This window comes from Argiope bruennichi, chromosome 2 (assembly GCF_947563725.1).
Source record: "Argiope bruennichi chromosome 2, qqArgBrue1.1, whole genome shotgun sequence".
Lineage (NCBI taxonomy): Eukaryota > Metazoa > Arthropoda > Arachnida > Araneae > Araneidae > Argiope > Argiope bruennichi.
In genome coordinates this window covers 62,470,898-62,491,602 of record NC_079152.1, presented here as the reverse complement: position 1 = coordinate 62,491,602, position 20,705 = coordinate 62,470,898, and the positions used below count along the sequence as shown (strand labels likewise).

Sequence of the window (20,705 nt, the reverse complement as noted above, 5' to 3'; positions counted from 1 at the left end):
ATTTAACAATTTACAATCAGTTTTGCAAATAAAATAATGAATTCATATTTTAGTTTTTCAACTGTTGTAATATTTTGAAATGATTATCACACGGAATAATCTGACATGATATTCATTATTTCTATAACATTCCTAAATTCCAGTACTGCAATTGATTTTTATAATATAACTTGTTAATAAAAATAATCTTCAAAATATATGCATATTTTTGGCTATTATTGTCAAAAAAACTTAAATTATTACTATTTATGCTATAGTTTTTACTAATTGTGAATTGTTATGCTAACTTTCAATTGTTATTCTTGTATCAGTAAAATTAAGACAACAAAGAGATTTTATGTTAATACAGATATATTATTGTAAACTATAAATAATACATTCATAATTATATTGTAGATATTATGATAAAATTTTATAACATTTTAGATTACTTCAATTTTAAAGAATCAATTTAGGATAAAATTTTATATTATAAAAATTATTACTGTTATTTTTGTTCTTATTTAATAGAGTAATTTTTAGATGCTGTATTAATTAAGCAAATGCAATTATACAAAAAAGTTATATTTGAGAAAAAGTTTTTAAAGTTAAAGTAACCTATTGCAAACTAAAATAAAATGATTAACTGATTGAGAATAATGTAAAATGGTTAATGTTATTATTACATATAGTTATTATTTTATAAATAATTCAGAATACAAAGCATTTTTTTACAGACATTTTAATTCTACTTTAAGAAAATGTTTCATTTTTTGCATTAGTAATTATTTTTTAGCTTAAAAATTTTCAAGGCATAAATTGAAATAGCTATGCACATTTGTATAAATAAATAAAGTATATTTAGTAATTATATCAGTTAATAATATGTAATATAATAATCTATATCCAGATATTATATAAATAATATATGGATAATAAAATATTTTAAAAAGGTTTTAAATAGCACAACTTGGCAGAAAAAATTTATTTGTTAATGATTTTTCTTAAAATACTATGATGATTATAAACTCTTTAAAGTAAATATTTCATTCATAATAATTATGCAAGATGATGAACTTATATTTTTACTAAAAAGAAACTGGCATTATATAAATTGTTATTCGTTCCGGTATTCAATCACTGCTACAGCTTCTCTGCCCACAGGATAGCAGGAAAATAGCAAGAATAATTAAAATTTTAGAAATGTCAAATTGTGTGAAATAAATAAATGCATATATACAGTACTGTGCAAATTAATTGGGACAAACACAAAAATTTTCACAAATGTTGTTTAATTAGTATAGGTAAACTTACATGCATAGTATAGCAATCTAATACAAAATATGTCCTCCTCTTGCTTGAATGAGATCCTGTACACGGTTTGGCATGGATTCCACTAAATTAGAACATAAATTTTTGATATCCTCATCACGAAACCAAACTTTTATAGCATTCTCAATCATTGTTTTCTTTGTTGAGCTGTCCATTTTACTCAGATGTCTCTTTACATTGCTCTACAAATTTTCGATGGGATTTACATCAGGAGAATTACCAGGCCAATCCAAAACCATTATTTTCTGTTTTTGAAAAAAAATTCATTGTTAGCTTAGATGGATGGCATGGAGCAAGATCTTGTTGAAAGATATCAACACTACCAGCAAACGTTTGCATCATAGGCACAATTTTACTTTCTATTATAGAAATGTATTGTTTAGAGTTCATCATCCCTTCAACTAGTACTAAGCTGCCAGGTCTTTCAGAAGTAAAATAAACATAAAACATCTGTTTCTGAGGGTGCTTAACTGTTTGAATAAGATGTTGTTCCCTGATGGGTTCTCCACCACTTCGCCTGACAAATCTTGGCCGAAACTCGTGCACAAGAAAATGTGTTTCGTCGCTGAATACAACCTTCTTTCAATCTTGTGCAGTCCAGGATTGATATTTCCTGGCCCAATCCAAACGTGTTTTCTTCATTCCAGGTGTTAATAACTGTTTTTTGATTGGTTTTCTTGCACATCTCCCAGCTTCAATAAGCTTTCGTCGAACTGTCGATGAATCCACGCTCACACCAGTAGCTAAAAATTCTCTCTGAAGATCTCTACTTGTTTTGTAAGGATACATTGTACTATTTCGTACAAGAAATCTGTCTGTTCGAAGTGTGGTCTTGCGTTTGCATCCACATTTACTCTTTCATTTTGGAGACACTACCCCAAAATTCTTTTGCTGATAAATAATCCTAGAAACTGGATTTTCCAATTCCAATTACTGCAGCAATATCTCTCACAGCCATAGAAGTATGCTGACTAAGGGTAACAATTCTAGTCCTTTTCCTGGGAGTGATATCCATTTTTTTTAATACACTTCAGAAGGAGACAATTCACACAAGCGACCACTTTCTACAGCAACTGAAGGGAAAAATTTTCAACATGTCATGATCACGTGGTCAAACTGGTTTAGATTAGTGAAGGGCAGTCACACGTTCTAAGAAAATGCAGTTGAAAATGGTTTGAGGCCGAAAATCCCCGAGAAAGGAACAATTTTCTTCAAAAATCTGTTTGTCCAAATTAATTTGCACAGTACTGTACATATGTATATGTATGCACATACATATAAACGTACTGAATAAATGTACATATATATAAACATATGCACGTATGTGCATGCATACATACATATAATTTTTACATATAATTCGTTGCTTACATTAGGGAAGACAATTTATCAAATGAAATATTTATATTTTACAAATTAACCTTTGAATTGTAAAAACAAAATAAAAAGGTTATAACCTTTCATTGGATCAATCTGTAAAAATTTGTCTGCATTTTTTAAATTTTTGTACTCCATATTCTGGCATTTATATTTGTTCACTCTTCAACACTTCTTGTTTCTATTTATCTCATCTGGATCTTGTTAATAATAATCTTAATTTATTCTTTAAAATTTTAATAATGTATTACATTTACAATTTTATTCAATGATTTAGACTTTCTGTGTATTTTTATAATGAGACAGTCTTTAAATTACCATTAAATATTTTATATTAAACATTGCCTTTTTTTTCTTATTTTTTTCCTTCCTTACAAAAGTTAAAACTAATCTTAAATATATTATTTTTAAATCGTTCATTTTATCATATTTTAACACTGACATATCTAGATTTTAAGTTTATCACACTTGAAAGAATCCAAGCATTTGTAAGAAATAATTAATACAGAAATAATTTTTTGCCATGTATAATCAATTTTATTTGTCATGCATAAAATTTTTATTAAGATGTGGTAATATATCTGCGTCCAATAATGATATGCTTGTTCATTAAAATGATATAGCATTATTTTTAATGCATTTACTATAAATTCTTGCTGCAGGACTTAATGAAGTTGTTCATTATGCAATGACAATTGAAAAAAATTAGAAAATTAAGTTTTCAAATATTTTCCAAACCTACCAAATAATTGTAAATCTAAAAATAATTAAAAACATAAAAAAAATTGAAAAAGTTGCATAATACTTTGTATAATAAAAGTTATAACTTATTCAACTAAAAAAATTTTCTACTAATTAAACAAACTGTTACGATCTGAAAAAACTTTTCTCAAATGAATGAGCATCATTTAATAACTTGAAAAAACTTTAAGAATTACACACTCATATATTTTAAATTATTGATACTCTATAAAAATGAGAATAAATTCCTTTTCAATTTTTTAAAATAATATAAATATATAAATAAATTTTTAATAATAATTTAAATAATATTCCAAACTTACTCTTAATTTTTGTGTTAAAGAGAAACCCAAGTGAGTGAGGAAATTGAAACAACAGAATTGATGTGTTACAAAGAAAACAAGTATAAAAGGAAAGCATTTATTCTTAAATTCAATAATATTCAATAGAAAATAAAATTAAAATATCATAAATATTTATTAATTTATTTATTTTTACCATTTTATGATGGCAACAGAGATTTGTTTTATTTCCACAATGTCAGAATGACATATTTATATTAATTCCATTTTCCAAGAATGATCTTGTCACAATTAACAATGTTTAATAAATTACTATTAGTGTTTATGACAGTGAAACCTCTGTTTGTCCTTTTCTGTGCCTTTTTATACAGATTTTATCAATTTTAGAATATTTACCTGACTTTTGACATTAACTGTTGATATCAATTCTAATTCCTTCAAAACATCTGTTAAATATGCTAAAAGAATAAAATTTTGATATAAGTTCAGCTAAAAATATAGTTATTTTATCAAAAACAATGATATATAATTTATTATAAACTAAGTAAAATGTTTAATTCATCAAATCTTATTAAAAAAATATTAATATATATATCAAATTATAATTAGTTAAATAATACATATAAGTAAAACCTTTCAGCTAAATTTTAGTTATTTTAAAAAAAACATGGTGTGATAAAGCCTTCAAAATACAAAAATGAGAAAATTTAACTAAATATCACTTTAAGAAGCATTCTATTTTTGAATTTATTGATTTAAAATTATTACACTATTAATGTATCTTTTACGATAGCAATATTCTTAGATTCTTCCTATCAGTTTAAACTTGAATAACCAAATTGAATTTTTAAAATGCTTCAGTAAAAAAATTCAATAAAAATTTTAAATTATAATTTTATTCTTGTTTATTTATTTATATTTTTAAAAAATAATCATAAATATGGAAAAAATGTTATAGATATATATTGAAAAATTTTAAAATACAGAAAAATAAATTATACTTTACCTTTCCTCATATAAACACAAAAATAAATCAAATATAAAAAATATATATAAATGTTTAAAAAGTGATATTTTAATTCAATATCTGAATAATGAATAGTATAAATCTATTTATCTATCTATCTATCTATCTATCTATCTATATATATATATATATATATATATATATATATATATATATATATATATATATATATATATATATATATATATATATATATATATATATATATATATATATATATATATATATATGTTGTCATCTATTAGTACATATTAATTTTTTAAATAATAATAAAAATAATAAAATAAATGAATAATAGAATATAATCAGTTTATTCATGAAATGAAAATGCTGGATTTTAATGCGTTAAAGAGCATGAATCATTTAGATAGTTATTTATTGGCAACATTGTTTCATGTTTCATATCAACTCATAACAATAAATAGCAAATTAATTGATAATAATTTTAAATAATTTATATGAAAATGGAAGCAAGCAGTCATTTTAAATATATATTCATTTATAATTATTTTCACTTTATTTGAAAGCATATTATTTTAATTTCAAATGTTTTCACAAATGCATAGTTAAAAAGTGACAAAGTAATAATAAAATATCAACATAAAAACCAGAATTTGAAACCAATACATACAATTTATTGCTTTTTCAATGTTCCAATGAGCTTCTAGAACTTGAGGTTCAGGAACTATTAAACTGAATGTCATATCAAATTTCTTTGATGATCTTAAGTACCGCATCCTATCTTTATCAGGCTAAAATATGAAGCAAAATTAACTAAAATAAAAATTTAAAAAATAACCAAAAATAATATTTAGAATTGAAAAATATTTATTAAGGTTCCTAACAATATTGCATACCTAACTTACTTGTAAATAAAACAGCACATCAAAAATATTTGTTATATGTTTGCTTTGCCATTAGCTTTTGATACAATTAAAGAATGCAATGTAGAAGATGCAATACCTTTTTATCACCTCCATAAGATGATGCTGGTGTATAAAGCTTTTGTAATCTATTAACTTGTGTTATTTGTCTTGCCAAAGCATCAATACTTTGAACCAATCCTTTAATACCTGCATTAAATACAAAAGATATTCTAAAAGAAATCATATGTTTATAGATTATATGAATGCACACAAGTATTACTTCCACTAATAAATTAATTTTCAAGACAGCATTTATGAGAATTTAACAATTCCCATCATTTACATCATGCCAGACAGTTTAAATGAGAAAAGTCAAAGTCAAATTAATCAGAAACACTTTGATTAACCAAAGCATTATCTGTGAAGGAGAAAATGAAAATAATTTTATTTATGTACACAAACATAAAATGTATATAGAGGAAGTATGGAATAAAAGAAACAGAAATGTATTTTATCTTACATATTTCAGCAGGAAAAAGTAATTTACCTATACTTCTTTAAATCAAAGAATAAGTAGAAATAAAAAGGCAAAGCAGCATCAACAATTAAATTACACTAGATATTTATTTATGGTAAGAACTAGGAATGAGAACAAAGTACTCCATAACAAATAATGTACATTAACGAAACATTTACTTCTTTTTACCATATTATTTTTATCATTATAAGTGGTTTTCTTATAATGTGTAAGCTATTTCCATTTACATTATTCCTTTGGTTTGCTGAAGAATATTAAAAAAAAGCAGGGTAATATTGTACATAATAGGTATAAAAGCAATCAGCAAAGAAGAATTCAGCATTAAAGGAAAGGCATGGCAATATTTTTTTATTTTTCATATTTAGATTGAAAATCATTAATATAAAAAATAAATTATATGTTTAAGGGCAAATTTTACTTTAAATCAAAATTTATTAAAATTAATTCAGGTATTGAAATAAGTAATGGAATTATTTTGCACATACAATATACATTACCGAAAATATAGATTTTTTTTTTATGCTGTTAAATTAATGGTAATGGCAAAACAAAATCAAACATTTACAGAAAAATATCATTAAGATATAAAAATAATAAAATATGCATAATTTTATCCACATATCTAATTGAAAGACATTATGATACATTCAAATATAAACTAGTAATTTTAAAATTTTACATATTAAATCTATATTAATTAAAAGTTAAAATTCACAAAACACCACCAGTTCTTTTATACTATAAATTAACTTGATTTGGAAGAGTTAACCTAATCAAAAATTCGTATCTTTTGCTCATTATTTTACATTGCGAAACAGAAAATATATAGTACCCTAAATGAGAGTCATTACAAAGTTTTTTTTAAATATTTGATTTAATTAATTATTATTTTATTAAATAATAGCAGGAGGCTCCTCTGCTCCTTTCCATTGTTAGTTTCATGTTCATGAGCAAGTACAAAAGCTGTACAATAGTGAGAAAGAACAATATGAGTTTCATCTTAATCATAGAATTATATAGAATTAACATAATGGTATATAATCAATTCACAGACTATCTGAAATTATGTCAAAATGTGCCAACAATTCAGCCTGAAAATAAAACAATAGAATGGGACATTCAATTGAAATCAATCAAAATTATGCAAAATATTATTGCTTTGGCCATGTTTTCATTTATAAATGAAAAATACCACTACATTTTTATAACTTGTAAATTTTAAAATATAATAACAAATTTGAAATTCCAAAAGCATTACATTAAACAAATAAACCAATAAAAGAATGATATTTAACACATATATGGAAAATTTCATATAAAATTAACATAATGCATCTCCTAAAAACATAGCAGATTTTATTTTATCCTTTTATATATAAATAATGAATGTAATATAAAAAATATATAAATAACACTAAATATCAAAAAAATTAGAGATATAATTTTAGATATCAAAACTAGGTACCTACCCTCATTATTGATAATATATCCATGACGGCCTCTACCAATTGTGAATTTGGGCTCTTTGGAATAATTTTGGTTCAAAATTATAATTTCTGGTTTTCCATATTCCTTCAATTGAAGAGGTGAACTTCCAGGATTTAAATAGAGAGCAGAATCCAGATCTATTTAAGAGAGGGGGAGTAAATAAATCATCAAATTTGAAACTGAAGTTAAAGTAATTTTATCACTTATTCATGAAACCAGAATCAATATTATCTTTATGTCAGAATATGAAAAATAAATTTTATGAACGTAGATGTTTAGTGATATTTAATTTCAATATATCTCCTTATCCAAACCAGCAGCAATGATAATAAAAAGATAGCAAAGATAATAAAAGACTACAAACAAATTTAAAATCATAGCTGAATAAATTTAAATTAAAGAAATTTTTTTCAAAACAAGATCTTTAAAAGTTTTCCAGATATCAGTACAAAAATAAAGCAAGCATTTTGAGAAGGAAAAAAATGATAAAAACCTGTAATGCTTTGAAAACTTTGAATTAATTCTTGCTCTTCTTCTGATGTAGAACTCATTGACCAGTCAAAAGTAATCACTAGTTGAGATGATTCTTTCGTTTTGTCACCAGAGTAGTTTAATAATTCTTCCCACAGTAATCCCTGTTTTACAGTTCGATCTTCTATCAGAAGTTTTATTGGAATAGTATGTCTAATCTGAGAAAATAAAGGAGGGGGGGGGGGAGGTGAGAGATTATCATTATTATAAAAGCATACATTATTCAGAAATGCTTGCCTTCTAAAAAATGTGTAATTTTTTTAAATATTTACAAATATGCTCCAGTCAATTATGTTTTAAAATAATACAATTTTCTTTATCATTCTATTTGAATATAATTAATATATTGCATTTTTGAAACTAATATGTTTCAAGATATGCATTACAATTTTTAAGTAAAAAAGTGAAAAGAAAGATCTATTTTGTCACCTTACAAGAAAAGAAAAAGTATTAACCATCATGAAAATAAAAATATATTGTAAGCATTGGCAAAAAAAAAAAAAAAAAATGAATAAACAGGCAATAATAGAATATTAAGAAAAATATCATTCATGATGAAACACAAATAAATCCACAAAGAATCTTAAACTATGAGAGAAAGTGAATCTTAAGATATTTAAATTTGTTTTAAAATTTATACTACTCTATCAAGTAAAGGAATTCGAATGAAGCAAGCAAGTTGTTTTTCTAAAATATCTGTGTGCAGATGAATATCTATGTGATTATGTTCCCTTTTCTGTCATTCCAATCACTCAAACTCTTCTTTCTTGCAAATTATGTTTCTACAATATCTTTGAGTGGATGAATATTTATGTGATTATGTTGGCCTTTTTCTCTCATTCCAATTACTCACATTCTTCCTCCCTGTGAGTCCTTGAAAATATAGCTGAATGCTGATAACACTAAACTGAAAATGCTGTGTGATGCTTTCTTATTTGTCGTATGTGTGTATGTGCGTGTATAATAAATGTGCTGTCTAAATAAACCATGGTCAGGATCTTATTAAAAAACAATAACAGTTGGTATCAGAGCATGGTCTAGGATCTTAAAATTAAACAGAACCCATTACTTCATTTCCTTTCTTAGGATTCAAGATGCTCTAAGCTTAAAATGATTGAACAATGTAATATTTACAGTGTAATCAAAAAATCTTACTGAAAAAAGAGCAACTGAATGGAATTGGAAAAACTCGGATGCATACATTAAGCTATCACTATCAGATTTACATATACCTCATTATACATGTATTTGAGGAAGATGCAGAAAAAAATTATTAAAATTTAGTTGTGCCATTGAAAATTTAATTACAGCACACAATAGTTTCTTAATAAAAATGAATGTTTTTAAATTTTCAAAAAAATTAAAAATATTAAAAATCTGCACATATTTCTGCATAAGGAAATGAATGGCCATATAACTTTAATTCAAATAAAATACAACTAACTATAGCTAGAATACAAGTGAAGAATGTAAAGTTAAATACCAAATATATATATATTATTCCTGAAGAATTTTATTAAACCTACACATATAAAAAATATGAAGAAAAACATGACGTACTTTTTCTGATAGCAAACCTTGACATTCCTGATATGGTATAGGATATCTATAAACCTCAGTTGTTTTCCACCATAAAGGAATTCCAATTACGAGAAAGGATAGAGCAAAGATACTAGTAGTGACAGCAGAATTAAAACCTATAGAAAATACAATTAAAATCAGAACAGTTTGAGTAATATTGGCAGTTATGTAGCAGGAATAAGTCGCATCAGAATATGATACTTTTTGGCTCATCATATTTGACTTTGAGAAGGAGCATATCTCTATAATAGCCTCAAAGATTAGTAACCAAATTAGCTCTAAACCCTTCACTCAATTGCTAAATTTTTGAATCTGTAATATAAATATTAGGAATGAACATTTCATAACTATTCATGAAATTACTTAACACATTAAGTACCAATCGTGAATTTTCTCGTGTTTCACACACCATCTGTTAAAGACCATTCATGAGTTTTCTCATTTCCACATTTTAGTTTTGTTTCTTAAAATGCATTATGATCTGTGCTTACGATGGTTTAAATAATGTGCAGTTTGCACAAAAACATGAAGTCCCTGGTGTATGTCTTAGAGATTTCTATGCGGTATGCAATGTGTTAAATAACATTTAATGTTAAATCACAAGATTTCCACAAAATGTCAATTAATGTGTCAAATTAAATACAGTAATTTAAAAATAATACCATCAAATAAGATAACAAACAAGAGATCCAGAAACTTTCTCAAGAATTTTTACCCAGTTGTTCATTGAATAAGATCAATGAAAAAACTTTCTCATAGATTTTTCTTACAAATAAAATTTAAAATTAATTTAAATTTTACTAGAGTACTTAAATTTTACTATTACATTTGATTTTTCTTATTTGTAAAAGATATTTTTATGGTACTTCAAAAACTTTTTAATTGTTGCAACAGTTTGTTGCAAATTTGATAAGTCTTGATTTAAATCATCATCTTAACTCTAAGTATTTATTTTATAAATCACTACAGCCTTAAAAATCCTTTTAACAGAATTCAAGAATTTATAAATATTCATAAGCATGCATTTTATTAAGCATATTATATTGCTACATTTTTTGCACATATGCATAATATATGTAGTTAATAGGAGCAAATTAGAAATTATCACATCATTATTCATCTACATTATTTTTTATGAAAAATTAGAAATTTCATTACTATAAGGAATCTGTTATTAACATTTTTCTTTATTGTAAGAATGAAAAGCTAAAAACTGAGAAATATTTTTCAAGTTGAATAAATATTCTTATCTGCTTTGTTGGCATTATTGCAATATCTTATTAACTTCTTAACCATGCATTATGAATATTTGCATTTAAGGTCTAAATATGCATTAACAAAAGCCTCTGTAATATTTCATAATCTATTTTTCTCTTTTAAAAATGACTTTCTTTTTACTTTTAGATAGAATTAATGTTAAAGCAATATTTAGTATATGTGCAATTTATATTATATGTTGAAATAACTCTCGCTATACCGAACTATTCTTGAACATCAAACAATATTATTTATCAATACTGCATGAAAAACTTGGCTTTTAAAATTGAAGTGAGCTATTAAAAAATGAATGAATGCAATTTGAAGTATTCAAAAAAATACAAAACAAAATACTACATATGAAAAAAAAAAAAATAACACGATATACATGTTCTATCACAATGAGTAACAAAATAATTTACTTATTATGTTTTTATCCTTCTTCATCTTTCAATTTTTTCAAAGGCTTGTAACTAAACTTCTTTTGAAAACTTTAGCTTGATTACTTCCTTTTGAAATAAAATTCAAACTGCTGTTCAATATTATGAGCAGTTATTTTAGTCAAGGATTCTTTTGTATGCTACATACTCCGTTACACAGTAAAAAAATTGAATGCATGCTTTGGATGGATTTTCCAATGATTTAATAAATTAAATAGTCAAAATTAAATCCATATAAAATATTAAATATAAAACCAAGTTATTCGTTTACAATCTCTAATTCGAAATCATAAAGTACAATTTCATATCCAAGCAATAATTTTTTTAATTCAAGTTTGTGCTGTCAGATGTGTGTTATTGAGAAAAGTGCCGACTGCGATATTGAAACCAAAATAAACAGAATTATGTTATAGACAGTGAACTAAAACTAATCCGTAGTAGAGATTATGCGTTCGCGAACGAAAGGACTGAAATGAACGGATCAGCTACGAAATAAACGAATCAATTCCCCATTCGCTGAATTCGTTGTTTGTTCGTGAATGATTGAGTGGACCTTATTCTCCATTGTTGACCACCCAGAGTTGTGGTTTATTCTCACCCTATTAGCACAAGATTATGTACGATATCTCCACCGCGTTGTCCGATATTCTGAATATTGGCCAACATCGTGCAGATATCATAACAATGTTGTTGGATATTTTGTGTTAAAAGGGCAGGAAGAATGAAAAAAAAGGGGAGCTCGAGGATTGAAATATTACTCAGCAAAAGACCAGCTGGCATTGATAGATAAAGCAGCTTCATAGAAATATTTTTATCAAGGATTTATACTTCTTTCAGTCAATAATCAGTGAATTTGGGGCGTTGCATGGGCAGAGGCGGCGGTAGCAGGGGGCAAGGGGGGCAATTGCCCCCCTGTCGGCAGCCTCTTGCCCCCCCCCCCGTCGGCGAGAAATTCAGAGTTTCGTTGGCAAAAGTATTTACCATTTCATAATGGTTGTAGAGAGTTGAACATTATCGAATATTATTATTTAAAATCCACCTTAAAGTTAATATATTGTAAACAATCGAAATATCCAAATAATGTTTAAAGTGTTTTGGCTATATTTGGCAAAATTGATTGGGGATAGGTCAATTATCGATAGAGTGGTACGTCAATAACATGCCGTATTTTACGGACAATTTTTGATAGACCAAACTAAGAACTGAATGCAATGAATGTTGAAGACGTTAAGTTCGCAGATTTTCAGACATTAATAAAGATATCAACCCTCTAAGGGTTCCACACGTATTTCGACGTAGCCCCATAGATGTCTTTAAAGTGCACTGCACGGATTTTAACGTAGGGTAACGAACGATGCAAATTCGTTTTGCACTGAAAATCACGTAGGGGTGTTACTGCACCACAGATGGTGTCGACGTATTTTAACGTATTTCTTTCCCCCTACCAGTTTCGACATCTTGATGAATTGGAGGGGAGACAACACAATGAAGTTTTACTGCCATTTAAGGAAGTCACAGGATCTGAGAGCCCGAAGATTCCTTTAGGCATAGGGCATTGTGATAGTGCCGGCGTTATGGAAGAATGAGGGGTGAAAAAGGAAAGGGCTCGCCCAAGAAAAGAGGAACAGGAATTTTTCCCCAATTGTGTCTCCCATAATGGCTCTATGTGGACTTAAATTTAAATTGCATTTTGTTTCAATAGTTTTTGTTTGATATCGATAGGGATAGGATTTCTTTGATCTAAGCGTTGCCTCAAAGTTCCATTGAGTTATTTTTTTCTTAATGCAGTTTTATGCTTACTTGTGATTAAACATCACATTGAAGTACTAGCAACTCGAAAGGGATATATTTGAAAAATTGCCATCAATATATATTTAAAATATTAAATATATTTTTCATTCTTAGTTCAACTGTTATTATGATTCAAATTTATATTTTTATGCTAATCTATACCTCCAATTATTTTTCACGAAGTAAATACATGCAAATGAATTTTGCGTTTTTAAGCAGTCTAAATTTCACAGAATATAATAAAATATATTATTATATTGTTTCTCTTATCTTGTAAAAATTTGGAATAATGTGTCGCTTTTTATAATGCGACTCCTTTTCAAAGTTTTTTTTTTTAAAGAACTTAATAGAATAATTTTATTCAAATTCATAAAAGAAACAAAAACATTTTTTTAAGAATTATGTCTATTCAGAAAATTATTAATATTTAGTCTTAATATACCTTGATGTAGATGAAAGCAAATAGTAAAATAAATTTAATTCAGGGTTTGATTTATTTTGTTAGGAATATTAAGAAACGAATCGCATTGTAAAAGTCTTAACATTGTAAACTATCTGAAGATATTTTTTCAACAGTTTATCAAAGAAGATATATTTCTTAGATAAAATTATAGATCTCTAAAGCACTTCTAAAAAAAATAAGTAGGTAGTTCAAAAATTCTGTTCTTATTTTACAGGTCTTTGAAGCAGTATATTTTTTTTTTTTTTTTTTTTTTGTAGATAAGTTAATGAGCATTCTTCAATATAGAATAAAATCTGAGTGGATAAATGAGATAACTTTTGGTGAATCTTGTGCTAAGTACAGAATGAGTTTTAACTATACGTTTTTAAGGATGTTCTAATACAAAATGGTGCAGATAAATTCCTGAATGGTGCATGGATAATAAATTATTTTTGAATATTCAAAAGCTTAGCATTCATAGTTTTGCCTTGAAATCACAACCTCCTATTTTCTCCTATCAAATAAATGACTTTGCATTACTTTATTCATATTTTGTTACTGATGCTGGTGTTACTTATGGAAGAAAACTTCATAAACTGCACACTAATGCAGGATCGACCTTAAAGGTTGTTGGGCCCAAACAGGAAAACAATTATTATTATTATTATTATTAAAAGCAATCCAAGGTTTACAATCAAGGTAAAGATCAATGGTAGCATCAGCATTCTTACTTTTTCCTATTCATCTGCTTATGCAGTGTAGCGCTATCTATATTTCTTAGCGCATTTTGAATAGAATCAAGTATGAATTTGGTGCGTCTTCCTATCCTTTCAGACTGGAGCAAAAATTCGACACATTCGCAATAACGATATCAAACCAACTTACCAAACTTCATTTATCTATTTTGTATGTGTGCGTGTGATTTCAAATAATTATTTAAACACTCATGTGTAATAAATCCTTTGTCAGAATACATTTAAAAAAATTAATACAAATCTACATTTTGATAAAATTGCATGATACATTTAATTTATCTCGATGCTTCCGTTTTGGGATATCATGTACATGCATACATGACTTTTACATACAGATTTCCCATCAGTCAGTTTATCTAATATTTGAAGATAAGATTACATATAAATTAATTACAATTAATTATAGAAAGGTTGCTATATGTTGATTTACGATAAATAAAGAAATAATTTCTCAAATTCTTTGACTGGAATGATTCCTAGTGAATCCTCAGCCTTTTTAACCCAAGCTATTGAATGGGGAGGTTAAAAAAAAGTTAATAAAGGGTTTTAAAGGGTTGAAAAAAGGGATTAAGCCATATCCAGTATGCTATATTAAACTGAAATTTGAGAAACAATTGTTTATTTTTTAAACCAACCAATTATATAAATAATATTGTCAATCATATATTAATTTTCTTTTTATATGAGGGCTAATGACTATTGATATATCATCAATGATCACCTATCATATATATATATATATATATATATATATATATATATATATATATATATATATATATATATATATATATATATATATATATATATATATATAACATCTTCTCAGTATATTCAGTTGATACGTCTATGGCGGAATTACTTCCAAAACCTTTTGGTATTCTACTTACCCCAGTCATTCGACCAAATCTGTCAATTTATATTTCATAATAAAACCATTGGCCATTAGATATATCATCAATGATCGTCTGCTCTATATAATTTTTCAATTTCGAAAGAAGAAAAAAACGCCTTTTTTTAATGTATTTTCATTTTGAAATAAATAAATTATTTCTTTCCACTATTTGGCTGCATGATTCATCAACAATTCAATCAAGTTTATTAATTTTTTCTACCGCTTGGACATATATTTGATTAATTATAAAAATAAAGTATCAAGCGTTGTGGATGGGTACAATTTGTTTCAAACATTTTTTTTTTTTTTTTTTTTTTTTTTGTAACCATGTTTTTCTGCGCGCTGGGGAACGTGAATACAGAATTTCTGCGAAACATGCGAATAACTTTGTATAATAAATTTCACGAAAACCAGTTCTGTGATACTTGAAGTTTATAAATATTTTACTGAAGCAGATATGCATTGTAATGCTTAAAACTAGTTAAATGAATATTATAATTCGGTATAACTATACTGCATAATATTTTAATTATTCTAATAATTTATATATTAAAAATTTTCTGTTCTTTATATAATATATATTATAAAGTGACAAAAGAAAGCGACAGGAATTTGAGGTTGAAATGAATTTCTCTTCATGATTCCTCTATAAGCTTATACTGCGGCTATGAATTTATACTTTTGTTCCTTTTGCTTGGCTCCTTTTTAGTATTGGTTTCTATATATGTATTTCCTCTTAAAAAAATTAAAATTACTGAATTTGTGTATTTTAGTAATGCGTTTATTATTCTTGTTGTCACGTGAAGTATTTCCTTTTAAAATATTTTCATTCTATTACTTTTTTTAAAGGATTTTGTTGTTGAATTCTGTTCATAATTGTCCTTATTGTGAGGATATAGAAACAACGCAAGAATAAGCAACACATTGAAAATATTTAAAAAATATATCAACTTTTTTTTATTGAAATGGCTGTTATTTAATTATATAAAGTTTTTATAAAGTAAAATGCGTTTTCCTGTATTAAATCCAACATCCTACGCCACTGTGAAAAAGATTTCAATTTTTGGTTAGTTCTTTTGGAAGTTATCAAGAAGTACAGTAAGTAAAATGTTCTGTTGAGTAAAATGTTGAGTTGAGTAAAATGTTCGGTCTGTAGAAAAACGGCGGCCCAAACTCATAGCGACACGGGTGGCATTTGAATCCGTATAGCGTGAGACGAGCCTTAGGGCCACGCGGATGGTTAATCGCGAAATGGTCTTTCTGATTTAAAGGGGGGGGATCCATAAATCAATGGAATAGCTTACAAATTAGAAAGTAACTGCTTTATAAAGGCTTTTTTTTATCAAGATTTAATTTGATAAGTTTGTGAAATTAAGTCAGTAGATGTAATCGTTTAAACACTATTATTAATTTTCGACGAAAAATATGATTAAAAACTAAAATCAACTTTTGATAATAATATGACGTGATGTTCTAAGACTGGGCATATTTTGTAAGTATCAAATTTCGAGAATCTGTGAATTATTCTTTTCAATAACGAAATGCAAAGAGTGATTATTTAGTTATGGTAAAAGATAGCTTCATACTTAATGAACTAAGGTATGCGAATAATATATTCCTTCTAATATTGAATGTGTTTATTTACTAAATGCGATCTTCAGATTTATTTTGAATTGCTCTGAATAATCATATCATAAATCACCATAGCACTCATGACATAAATCATCATAAAACAGATTTCAAAACAAACATCATAATATTGATTTATTTAGAGGAAAGAACAGGAGATGTAAATGTTATTTATGATTTTCAGGTATGTTAATTGTTGTAATATAATTAAGAATACGGTTTATTAAGTTATAATCAAAATAAGAAGTGTTTACGTCCTACGCGCAACTACTAAACCTTTTTTTACTAATTAAAAAAAAAAAGAAAGAAAAGAAAAAAACTTTATTTTTGTGTATTTCAAAACCGATTCAAGGCTAATGTCAATGATTCTGGATACAACAAGGCTTCTTTCATAAATGAAAGTAATTGCTTACACCGGTAATTACTTCTAAATAAGGAACCAGTTACCTCTTACGCTGGTTTTCGAGAGTTTTCAAACTATGCTGTCAAATATTTGTAAAATTTATACATCCCAATTTCACTGAAATACGAATATCACTATTTCTTAACTAAATCCATTTACTTATATAGTTTGATATTTTTACAATGTCTATGGAGGTAATCAACAAAAGTAAAAACTTTTCTAGTAAGCAATTAAAACTTCCAAACTTTGTTTCAAATACAGTTCTAAGACATAAAATTTCTTAATTCAATTGTGGAATTGTTGCGGTTCCTACCAAAGCAAGACGCTTATTCTTTTATTGAATCCATCGTCATGAATTGTTGTTAAAAAAAATGTTTTCGGTGATTGTTATCTTCACTCCTAGCGATCATTAGAAAGAGAAAGAAAATGGAATGTTGCAAAGATACGTTAATGCAACATATGCTTTACAATTTTAATTTTACATATTTAAATCATCAATTACTTTTGCACAGTAAATTTTATAAAAATATGTAAGCACAATTGAAACTTTTGTCATTTAAATTTTTTTTGGATAAAACTAGCAGAAATAGCAATGAATAAATAGTGTTTTCTTTTTTAGAATGTACGAAAATTAGAAAATTATTACGTCCATTGTATTTTTTTAAAGAACATCATAAATGTATCGAAATTTACGAGGAATGAAATACTCCTGTATAATATTTTAAAAGAATCATTTGTTTGTTCCTTTGAATATTTTTGAAGATAGCAATTTCTTTGAATATGCACACAAAATAGTGAAAAAAGGTGGGAAAAAATAGCAAAAAAAAGTCGATAATTTTAATAAATTTCTAAAACATTTTAAAATTAATAGAACAGTCTATAATTTCAAAAATAAATTTTAAATAAGGTCATTTAATCTGCATTTACCCTGATATATTTGATGAGGTTTTAATTGAAATTTTCATTATTTTGAAACATTTAAAAGCGAATATGCCATTATTTTTCAATAAAAAAATGATTAAAAAAAGTATTGAACTTTAAAAAAATTGATGTGATATATTTTAGAGCCTGGGTCATTAATACATAAGTACCAAATCATATGGCTCTAGATTTGGATATTTTTTAAGCTACTCAATCAATTTGCTGATTTGCATATTTTATTATAATAGAAAATAATGCTATTTTAATGATAAATCGGTTATATATTGTTATTTATACACATCTGATTGACATAACTATTTGTGATTAGTCCTAATTTTAGACAAATGCTATTCAAATATTGATTACTCAGTAAAAAATATTACAATGATTTATTTGAAAGAATAATAAAGGAATATGAATGGAATTTGAATCCTCATTAATTACTTATTATATACATATATATAGTGAGACCGATGAGAGTTTCTGTGCTTAAAATACCTAGCAAAAATTAAGAGAAAACCCTTCTGTTTACATTTGCTATGTACAACTTTTTACAGAGCGATATTATCTACTATCGGGGTTAAAAAGCAACAAAACTGGATCCCCATACACTATTCCTAGAAACCATCTGACTTTTCTAGCCATAAACGAAAGCTATAAGATCTGACATGAATGAGCGGTAATTTGCGCATACCCCAGGGTGTGTAGACCACCCGTGAAGAAGAAAAGGGGAAAGAAAAAAGTGCTCGCGCTTGCTGTACATTTCTTTAGGAAAACCGAAACGATTGTGAGAGAGAATACTAGTCAAGTTTAGTTCCCTTTTTAGAGGTTTCAGACGTAGAATAAAAACGCTCAGAGGGTTAAGTATTGTGTAAATCTGGTTTTAAAAGCACAATGCTAAGAATAATAATAGATTCTGCGCATGTGCGCGAACTTGACTCTTAAAATTCCGATAAAATATAGAAATATTTTCAATTTATAATATTGTTTTGAAATATATGATTTGGAATGATTCATAGTAACTCTATGAATAATGGAGAAATAAAGATAAAATTTATTTAACAAAAAGAAAAATTACAAATTATTTGTCGATCTCGAGATTCGAACAGAAGACCAGCAAAATAGAATGAGACACTCCGCCGATCTAGCCACAAAGACTCGTAACTCGAGAGCTTCTGAAGGGTCAAAGATTCTCATTAAGACTCGGCAATAAATTTTAAGTATTGTGTGAATCTGGTTTTAAAAGCACAATGCTAAGAATAATAATAGATTCTGCGCATGTGCGCGAACTTGACTCTTAAAATTCCGATAAAATATAGAAATATTTTCAATTTAAAATATGGTTTTTAAATATATGATTTGGAATGATTCATAGTAACTCTATGAATAATGGAGAAATAAAGATAAAATTTATTTAAAAAAAAGAAAAATTATAAATTATTTGTCGATCTCGAGATTCGAAAAGAAGACCAGCAAAATACAATGACACACCCTGCCGATCTAGCCACCAAGACTCGTACCGCAAGAGCTTCTGAAGGGTCAAAGATTCTCATTAAGACTCGGCAATAAGTTTTAAGTATTGTGTAAATCTGGTTTTAAAAGCACAATGCTAAGAATAATAATAGATTCTGTGCATGTGCGGGAACTTGACTCCTAAAATTCCGATAAAGTATAGAAATATTTTAAATTTATAATATTGTTTTAAAATATATGATTTGGAATGATTCATAGTAACTCTATGAATAATGGAGAAATATAGATAAAATTTATTTTAAAAAAAGAAAAATTATAAATTATTTGTCGATATCGAGATTCGAACAGAAGACCAGCAAAATACAAGGTTTTAAAAGCACAATGCTAAGAATATTAATAGATTCTGAGCATTTGCGCGAACTTGACTCTTAAAATTCCGATAAAATATAGAAATATTTTAAATTTATAATATTGTTTTGAAATATATGATTTGGAATGATTCATAGTAACTCTATGAATAATAGAGAAATATAGATAAAATTTATTTAAAAAAAAGAAAATTTATAAATTATTTGTCGATCTCGAGATTCGAACAGAAGACCAGCTAAATACAATGACACACCCTGCCGATCTAGCCACCAAGACTCGTACCGCGAGAACTTCTGAATGGTCAAAGATTCTCATTAAGACTCGGCAATAAGTTTTAAGTATTGTGTAAATCTGGTTTTAAAAGCACAAATCTAAGAATATTAATATATTCTGCGCATGTGCGCGAACTTGACTCTTAAAATTCCGATAAAATATAGAAATATTTTAAATTTATAATATTGTTTTGAAATATACAATTTGGAATGATTCATAGTAACTCTATGAATAATGGAGAAATATAGATAAAATTTATTTAAAATAAAGAAAAATTATAAATTATTTGTCGATA

General features: G+C 26.5%; 2 protein-coding genes across 2 annotated transcripts in view; one reads left to right on the top strand and one right to left on the bottom strand.

Moving 5' to 3' along the window:
* The window catches only part of LOC129990572 (GPI transamidase component PIG-S-like), a 29,453-nt gene extending 17,577 nt beyond the window's left edge, over positions 1-11,876 (bottom strand). The window contains exons 1-7 of the mRNA XM_056098167.1: positions 11,442-11,876; positions 9,742-9,878; positions 8,144-8,339; positions 7,632-7,787; positions 5,722-5,831; positions 5,390-5,510; positions 4,128-4,189 (exon numbers count right to left, since the gene is read on the bottom strand). Of these exons, the coding sequence (XP_055954142.1) occupies positions 4,128-4,189; positions 5,390-5,510; positions 5,722-5,831; positions 7,632-7,787; positions 8,144-8,339; positions 9,742-9,878; positions 11,442-11,466 (807 nt within the window). The 5' untranslated portion in view covers positions 11,467-11,876. The remainder of the gene's footprint in view (positions 1-4,127; positions 4,190-5,389; positions 5,511-5,721; positions 5,832-7,631; positions 7,788-8,143; positions 8,340-9,741; positions 9,879-11,441) is intronic.
* LOC129990614 (immediate early response 3-interacting protein 1-like) overlaps positions 1-20,705 on the top strand; it is a 231,976-nt gene that overhangs the window by 96,518 nt on the left and 114,753 nt on the right. The gene's annotated exons all lie outside the window — the stretch shown is intronic.